This window comes from Corapipo altera, unplaced genomic scaffold (assembly GCF_003945725.1).
Source record: "Corapipo altera isolate COAL_440 unplaced genomic scaffold, ASM394572v1 22, whole genome shotgun sequence".
Classification (NCBI taxonomy): domain Eukaryota; kingdom Metazoa; phylum Chordata; class Aves; order Passeriformes; family Pipridae; genus Corapipo; species Corapipo altera.
This window is the reverse complement of record NW_020884886.1, coordinates 9,468,418-9,477,649: the sequence shown is the minus strand read 5'-3', so window position 1 is coordinate 9,477,649 and position 9,232 is coordinate 9,468,418. Positions and strand designations below refer to the sequence as shown.

Below are 9,232 nucleotides of genomic sequence, written 5' to 3'. Positions count from 1 at the left end.
AGAGGAAATGGCCTTAAGACAGGGGAGATTCAGATTAGATACAAGAAAATTTTGTACTGTTAGGGTGGTCAGGCATTGCAATAGGTTGCCCAGGCAGCTGGTGGAGTCACCAGTATTCCTGGAGGTGTTCAAGAGGTGTCTGGATCTGGCTTAGTGGTTTAGGGGTTACGGTGGTAGCGCTGTGTTGATGGTTGGACTGATCTTAAAGGTCTCTTCCAACCTCGCCGATGCTATGACCCTACGATCCTGCGGCGGGGCCTTTCCCAGGAAACCAGCCGGGTGCCCCCGTGCCGCTGCGGGAGCGCGCGAGTCTGGGCGGGGCGGGGCCGTCGGGCGCGCGCCGGCGGGAGGCTTTCACCAACAGGCCCCTCCGCGCGCGCGCCAGCGCCTCGCGCGGCCACGGCGCTTCCTTCCGGCCGCCATTTTGTCGGCCGTGCCTCGCCGCCGCCGCCGCTCGGGGAGGGAGCGCGGAGCGCCCGGACCGACCGCCCGACCGCCGCCATGTCCAAGCGCCACCGCCTCGACCTGGGGGACGACTACAGCTCCAGCAAGAAACGCACCACCGACGGGTGAGGGGCGGCGCGGCGCGGCCCGCGGCGGGGAGGGGCCGGCGGGGGGCGGATGGCGGCGGCCCACTCGTCATCCGCGCCCCATCCCCGACTCTGGCCGCCCCTCCGCGGTTGGGGCTTCCCGGGGCGCGGGACGGCCGCTGTGCGGGGCGGGGAGAGGCCACCGTGCGGGCGGGCCCCTAGCGCCGCGGCTCCCGGAGCGCCGGGCCCGGCCTGGCATCGTCTGGGCCCGCGGAGGGCGGGGGGGGGGGGACGGATGGTGGCGGGAGCGGCGGGAGGGCCTCGTGCGGCGGTGCCAGGCGGGGGAAGGGAGGCGGGCGCGGGCCCGGCCGCCTGGGCGGGTGGGCTGGGCTGGGCTGGGCTGGGCTGGGCCGGGCTGGGCCGGGCCAGGCACCCGCGGCGGGGGCGGCGCGATGTGGGTCCCGCGCCCCCGCGCCGGGCTTTGTCTGCGGCGCTTCGCCGCCTTTACGTGTCTGTTGCCCCCCCTTCCTTTTATGTTTGTTTACTTCTTCCCCTCTTTACATTGAGAGGCCTGGCAAACTTGGGCCTAGAGATGAGCACGAGGTTTGTCCAGCCCGTGCGACCTGATAGGAGCGGTATTCCTTTGTTAGCATCTTACACTCAGTCACCGTCGGGGATGTGTTTGGCTTGAAGTAAAAATCGGTGGTCAGGTGGGTTTTACGATAGGGGTAAGGGAGGGATTTTTCTTCCTTAGTTTCGCGAAGGTTAAAGTTTTAGGACTGTACTGGACGCGCTTCAGCACATTTTCGTTAAGGTTAATGAAATTGCAAGAACACAGACAATGCACTGGTACCGTGCTTTTATTCACAGTTGCTTTAGAGCCTTCTCTGCATAATTTTTTACCCTCTAATTGGGCGGGAGGGGGAGGGAACATGGGCGGCTCTTTAAAGTAAATTTCTGAGGTCTCAAGGAGTACAAAAATATACAGTGTTTCTCTAGTTTGGCCTTCTTGAAGGAGCACAGAAGACTTCGGAGAGTTAAACAATTACTAGAGTCCATCGGTGTTGTTTTGGACTAGAGTATTTATCTAAGAAAAATACTTGAGCTTGTTCTGAAAGCTTGCAGTCTGGTGTTGCAGTTTATGTTCACTGATAAGCAATCTTTGCAAAACTTGCCTTTTCATTTTTTTAAGGTGAGCTTGTAGGCTTAGCCCCTTGAGTTGGATGCATTTTTCTCAACTGAACAAAATTTATTATTGATCGGCTGTTTCCTGTACGTAGGATCACCATAATCATATATTTCAGAATAAGTGGATTGAGCTATTTTTTTCCTTTGATGCGATTTTGTATGATTTGCCAGAGGTTGAAATAGCTCCTCTGAGTCTACAGAAAAGTTGTACATGTGCAGCTTGTCTGTTTGTAGAGATTTTTGTAAAATTTTCAAGTGGTTGTGTCAAAACCTGGCGTTATTTAAGTGTGGTGTGACTGTTACATCTGGTTGTCAAGATAACCATAGGTCAGTAATTCCTTGTCTATGTGTTCGTGGGTTTTATAGTTTTGGTGTGGTTTTATTTATCATTGTTTTAGTGATTATCGGATGCTGAACTGTTAGTCTTACCATGTTGTGTATCCTGTGAGTTCCCACTAGTGGTAACATTTTTAAACCAGAAAACTTTGACCTTTATGGCACCTAAAAGCTTGTAGAAGTGCTGGTCCTGTGCCCCTTCTTTGTCTCCTCCTCCTCTGCCAGTAAAAGCATTAAATGACATAGGACTGAGTACAACTCACTATAAGCAGAATTACTGACCATGTTTATTTCTTACAGTGCTTGAAATCTTAATTCGTGTAGCACGAGGCATACTAAAGTTACATGGTTGGTTTATTTTAGGGTAGTTTGGTTTTGCAGCTTGTGCAGACCTGTAAGGAAGATGCACAGGGCCTTGTTAACAGCATGTGTGTACATGTCCTCCTCTGTGTGGAGAGTGCCTTCGTGTAATTTAGGTGGGTTTGGAGCTGGGCTGAGCTGAATTAGCTCCTTGCATGGTTACCAGTTCACATTCAGAATAGTAGTTTATCTTGCATTCACACTGGACCATGTGACTAAATATAAAGGTTGTACCAGTGTTTTAGTCAATTTTTAATGGACGGCTCTATTGCTGTGTGGCTCTACATGGCAGCAGTGCCAGGCCAAAAGGTTTTTAATTGTTGGTGTAACCTTAAGCATCCTACGACATCTGTTTTCTTTGGACTTGAAGTACCATCTGTGAAGTAAAAAACTTCTTGGAAAAATGGAAATTGTACAGAAGATTTTTGGTTACAGTGTGTGAATTACATACATACTATTTTAAAATATGCTAATTTTTTCGCAGATATACTTCAGTTCTTGTGTAACATCAGAGTTATTTAGTGGGATGTATTGTTCAGACTAATTGTACTTTGATTTTTTTAATGTATAGAGCAGAAACTCTCCTTTAGCTGCATTGCCTTTTTTGCGTCAACTGTTGCTGTGTTTAGTAATGGAGAGATAACACTGATGCTCTGTTAGGTGTGTTGAAACTTTCACTGTGATGATCAGTCGTTTACCTTGAGCCCTTTGTTTCCATTTTTAGTTTTTATATGCTTTTTATCCTCTGATTTAGTGACTGCTACAGTTTTTCTTTTGTATTCATGTGTGCATATATTATATATGAGTGAATGGAAGGAAATAAAGGTAGATAGCAGACCAGACTTTTTCACTTAAAAGCAGAGCAAAAAACCTCAGCCACTTTCTGACTCTGGAGGCTGTTATGGCATTCAGGCACAAGTCAAATGTTTAAATTATAATTATTTTACTGTTAATTTCCGTGTTGGAGTTCAATTTTCCCTGTGAAATAATGAAAAGTAACTAAAATGGGACAGTTTATAAATTAAAAACTGCCAAGTTGTATTTTTATAGATTTTAGGGAATTCATACGGCATCATAACTGTCATTCCTCTTTTCTCCTGTTGACCAAGGGAGTCTGTGTCTGCTAAGTTTCAGTAGTAATGGGAGACTGGGAAATAGTTTTAGGGAAAAAAAGTGTTGCTATAAAATGAGTGTTAGAGAGTAATTTTGAAGGCATGTTGTTTGTTGTGTTGTTTCTATGCTGGGATCTGGTTCCCCCTCTTCTCTTTTGCTTTTTTTTTAATAGGAAAAAGACTCAATTCTCTTTATTAACACATAAATAGTTTACTTCTGAAGTGGAGATAGAGCTTGATAGGTTCCCTTACTGTTTGAGCAATTAAATAGCTGTAAGAGTTCAGTGAAGAAACTGAGAAATGGGGGATTAATGGGACATTCCATGCTGGATTGTATTTGTAGTCCATTTAATCCACTGTTTGGTTCTTGAGGTTGTATTTTTGTTTGTTTTAAGCCCATAGTAATAGCTACCAGTACAGGAGATAACAGTGCTACAAGACCTGATGGAGTTGGAATTCACAGTGATGGAGGGGCTTGTTGTTCACAAGGGCAGTGAAATGCTTGAGCCAACACATGGGAAGGGTTGGGGATGTTGTGGATCTGTTCATTGTAGCAGTAGTGCTGCTTCATGTGGGGCTGAAGCATATCTGAAGGTTCACTTGGTGGTCTGCAATGCAGGAGCTTTTGACATCATACTGTCTAAGTAAATGGTTGTGGAATGGCTTTTGTTGTTGTGGGGTTTTTTTATACTTTGACTAGATAGCAGTGAAGGATAAAAATCTTTCAGAAACACACATGCAAAAAACCCCCAAATCAAAAACTGTAAGTAATGTGTCTTAGTCTACCTTCAAAGAAGTGTGTTGTTGTATTTTACCCTAACTACACTGTTCTTAAATTGCTTTTATACCTTTATTTACTTTTCTTACTGTCTGACCACGCATGTGTTTATCCCAGGACCTGCAGACATTTGAAAATCTGATGGTAAATAGCTCACCTGCAAGTCCCAAGCTTTGTTCCTGTGTGATGCATGTTACTAAGAGTAGCATAACGGAGCCTAGTTCTGTCACTTTATAACAGCGGTAACTTTTTCGTAGGGAGAATATGAACCTATTGTTCTGCAATATTTGCCTGCCATTTTACAGTGAGAAGAGATTCTAGCTTGTATGATATTTGACTGTGCTAGAAGTACTGTTGAAACTAGGGTATCTCAGATTCAAGCAAATGCTCTAAAAGGGTCTTCATTTTTAGATAATTCAGTGTCCAGAACTTCAGGAAAATCTATATGCAAGTGAGTTAAGGGACAGTAATCAGAGTGTTTTGTAATCCTTTATTTTCAATGAGTCTGTGTTAAAAGAAATGGTCTTTAAAAAATTGTATTTTGATGGTTTCTGTGGCCATAATATGTTGAAGTATTGAGGAAAAAAAATAAAGCCTGCATTCGTTACCTTTAAAAAGAGTAGTGGTGGTTGTTTCCAATGCACAGCACATTTTGAATGAAAATGTATAGAATCAGTACTAATATAATCTTGGTTACTGTATCTTCTCTGTAGGTAGGAATTTGTGTATTATTTCAACAGTTATATTTGAATGCCAACTGCATGTTTCAAACAAAAAAAACCATGGAGTGTTGGCCAAGTTTTCTTTGGACAAGCTCTCTACTTTCAGGCATGCCTGAGTGTTGGTAAAGGATGAGAGGTTTGGTTTTTTCTGCATACTCCTGGAAATATTTATATGTGCACTTACTATAAAGCTGGTTTGACTTAGTTTGTTGTTCTGCCTTTTTGATAGGATTTCAACTAGTGCACAAAAGGAGCCCAAGCTGAGGGTATCCTCAGTTTTGCAGGCAAAGATGCCACTAATCCTTTAACTCACAATAGTTTAAAATGTGATGGGGTGATTTTGTAAAGCAGGGCTTGTTTCAGAGTCCTGAATTGGGAATTTTTATTAAAGCACGTGGCTGTAGTTTTTTGGGTCAAACAAGGGATTTTTTTTGCGAATGTGTGTTTGTAGGAGGAGTGAGATTATGTGCAAGAACAAGTACATGGACTTGCAAAATGAGAAACTCTCACTAAGGCTGTGGCCAGAGATTGAAAATAATGCTCTCTTTGTTTTGCAAGTGGAGTGACTTTTTTTACTTAATATTTGGAACAAATAGGAATACATAAAAGCTGTTTAAATGTGTGGTAGGAGATGATACTGGAGAAGATACTACACAACTTGGCAGTGTTAGTGTAACAGTTGGACTCTATGATCTTAAGGGTCATTTCCAATCTAAACCAATCTGATCCCATGAACTGTAGTGGCTGATTTTAAGTTCCAGACTCAGCAACCTGTATGTCCAAGTTGGTTGAGTCAGAATTGTATTGTAAGACTTGAAAGAAAAAAAAAAACTACAAAGCAATTGTGGGATATTAAAATCAAACTTCTCTTCCATGGCTTGCTTATTATCTTGAGCTAATTTTTTGTGGGTGAGCATAATACCTTGGGTAGGTAGGCAGAAAGACTATGAAGTGTAATCTTATTTTTCTGCAGCAGCAAGTAAGGATGGGAAGAACTGGGAAGTCTAGAATGCACAGCTGATTCTTTATAGTTATTAAATGAAGAGGGTTAAAATGATCCTCTCTCCATGTGATGGCTTTCTTCCTTCTTGCCTGTAATGAGAGGAACTGTGGTAGTGTTTGGGTACGATGAGTATATCTAATGTACACCTGTATATATCTAGTGTTGAGTGTGCATCATACTGTTGTTACTCTTTGGTACTTATTGTTCTGGGTAGCTGCCTGCAAGGCTTTTTAAAAGATTTGGTTTGTATCCACTTTATCCTGGATACCTTTAGAGTTGTGCTGTATTTAAATTCCTCCTCTGCATTTCAGTATTCACGTGTCTCATTTTCTGCTGTGTCTCTTAACTCATTTCAGGAAAGATCGTGACCGGGACAGGGACCGTGATGACCGTTCCAAGGATCGCGACAGGGACCGTGACAGAGACAGAGATCGTGACAGAGAAAGGGACAAGGAAAAGGATCTTCGACCTACATCCAACTCTACATATTATGGGGCTGCTGGGTTACCAGCTATAAAACCAGCAATGATTCCACACAGCATTAACCCTTTCACAAATCTACCACATACACCACGATATTATGACATCCTGAAAAAAAGGCTACAACTTCCTGTCTGGGAATATAAAGAAAGATTCACAGATATTTTGATTAGACATCAGTCATTTGTGCTGGTTGGAGAGACTGGGTCTGGTAAAACAACACAGGTGAGTTCTTTTCTATATGATACTGCATTTTTTTAAAGATATAGACTGTTGCTAGGCGTGTGTGTGTGCATGAAACTTGCTTTGATTTCTTGAAATCCACTGTGTAAGAATACCTCACAAACTGTAAGCAAAACTAATTTGGTGAATGTTTTATTTGCTTTAATGAATGTGAAAGTGAGAAGAATCTTACAGCATCTTCCACCCTTTGAAATGCAGTACTGTTCCCTGGCCCTATTTCTGTTTGGTAGAGGGAGATAAGAGGTTTAATGGTGTGACAGAAGTACTAATCCACAAAAATGAAGTGGTGGTTCCAAATAGTTTATTTAGCTGTTTGTGTAGATAGCAGCTGCAGAGTATGAACTTCTAGTGTTTTAGGAAGCTTAGTGCTGCAGATATAAACTTTAAAGGAGTTGAAATGTCAGATACAGTTCTGACATCTGATTGCATCATATATTTTGGTGATATTCAAACTTGAGAGGTAAAGACTTGGTACTTTGGTAATTTCCTTGGTACTGAAATTTCTCAGAGGTCATAGAGCTTTTCAGTGCTATAGTTAAAAATCACTTTTTGTGTGGATTAATGGCTTTTAAAGTCTTTCTCAGCACCAAAAATAGTGATAACAGATCTACAGAGCCTCTTCAATCCTTAAGAAGAATTTTGGGTCAGTAAATAGGGAGGATCTAAGATAACAAGGAATACCTATGTATTTATAGCATGATAGGCTTGTTCAAAACTTTATCCTCTGATTTGCTGTTTAAAGTCTGTGTGGAAAAGTGATGTAAAAAAGCTCTTTGTTCTGTAATCTGATAAATTCCCTTTATCTAGGCAGAAAATAAAAACTGAAGGATATTTTAGTCTTTATAAAATGGATTATAGCTAACTTACAGTAAGTCTTAAAGACTAAGAATATTTTTAGTCATAAAATTTTGGATGTCAGGAAAATGTGAAGGAGGTGTTAGTACACTGGATACCTTTCACAGCTGTCCTGAAATATCTGAAGTTACGTGCCCTTCTTGTTGCACATTTTAGGAACTGATGTCTTGTTTAGAAGGTAATATGATGTTATCTATATTTGTTTTTTAAAGTGTGTAAGCTGAGACTGGGGTTTAAAAGAATTCTTCAGAAAGGTTTGATTATGTAGTTATTTGGAAGATACAGTGTTATGAATATTTATGTTAAAAGGTGCTTATCTATATGAAAACAAGGTTACTTTTTGCATGATCTGAAAATTTGAAGATCTAAGGGTTATGTGTTCTTAATCTCTGTGACTTATACTTCAAATGCATCTTACTGTCATGTCATTCCAAAGCTATAAAGGTTTTCCTGAATTATCCTGCTGCTTTAACCCTTGCTTTCTGAAAGGACTTAAGAAACCTAAGACATCTTTCCTAAAAGTGGAATTTAAGCTCCCAAAAGTGCATGAGCTGTCTTCAAAAGCTTCCCTACTTCCTCTGAATTCTCTCTGTGAGCTGGCAGATACATTTGAAACAATTGAGTGTCTCTATAGGAACATATCACTGCCACTTAATGCAAACCTTATTTTGCATGTGAGTGTCACATCCTTTTTGTTCTCGAGTGTTGTCTCAAAACTCGTTGGGATGTGGGTTTCTTCTCCTTAGATTCATTGATCAGAGCAAGATAAATAATGTTCTGTGGTTAAGAAACACTCTAGTGCTCAAACTTGCAGGTGTCCATGAGTTATTAATGACAATTTCATACCAATAAAAGCAAGCATAATTTGAAAAGTAATTATTTCCAAAATTACTATCTTTCCTTCCATGGTGATAGTAGAAGGCTATATAGTAGTAGGTAATCTTCTTGATAGTGAACTGCTGCCTGTCAAGTCCCTTCCCTGATTATTATCTGCACCACTGCTATGAAAATAGGCTGAAAAAGTTGGGCTACTTCAGCCTGGCAGAGAGAAGGCTCTGGGGAGGCCTCATGGTCTTTCAATACCTGGAGGGAGTTTGTAGAAAACATGGAGAGTAATTTTTTACACGGACAAATATACATAAGACATGGGGAAATTGGTTTTAAACTGAAAGAGGGAAGGTTTAGATTTGATGTTATGAGGGAATTCTTCATTGTGAGGGTGGTGAGATGCTGGAACAGGTTGCCTGGAAAAGTTGTGATTGCCTTACCCCTGGAAGTGTTCAAGGCCAGGTTGGATGGGGCTTTGAGCAACCTGGTCTGGTGGGTGGCATCCCTGCCCATGACAGAAGGGTTGGAACCAGATCATGTTTAAGGTCCCTTCCAACCCAAACGGTTCTGTGATTATATGCACATTTTCCTTTAGTCTTGTAGAGCACCCAGGTTTGGAAGTGCTTGGCTTAAACAACGGAAACAACAGAAGGTGAAACTTTTCTCACTTGAAAGTTATATTTTAAAATCTCTCTTAAATTGAGAAAGTCCTTGTGATTAAATGATGCTAACTAAAGCTGGTCATCAGGCTTTTGATATTGGTAAAATGACTTTTTTTTTAGGGAAAGTCGAGGGTT

At 41.8% G+C, this 9,232-nt stretch overlaps 1 protein-coding gene across 1 annotated transcript in view; it reads left to right on the top strand.

The window, feature by feature from the left end:
* Nucleotides 1-423: 423 nt before the first annotated feature.
* The window catches only part of DHX15 (DEAH-box helicase 15), a 48,051-nt gene continuing 39,242 nt past the window's right edge, over nucleotides 424-9,232 (top strand). Inside the window, exons 1-2 of the mRNA XM_027642661.1 lie at nucleotides 424-569; nucleotides 6,386-6,734. Coding sequence (XP_027498462.1) covers nucleotides 502-569; nucleotides 6,386-6,734 — 417 coding nt within the window. The 5' untranslated portion in view covers nucleotides 424-501. The remainder of the gene's footprint in view (nucleotides 570-6,385; nucleotides 6,735-9,232) is intronic.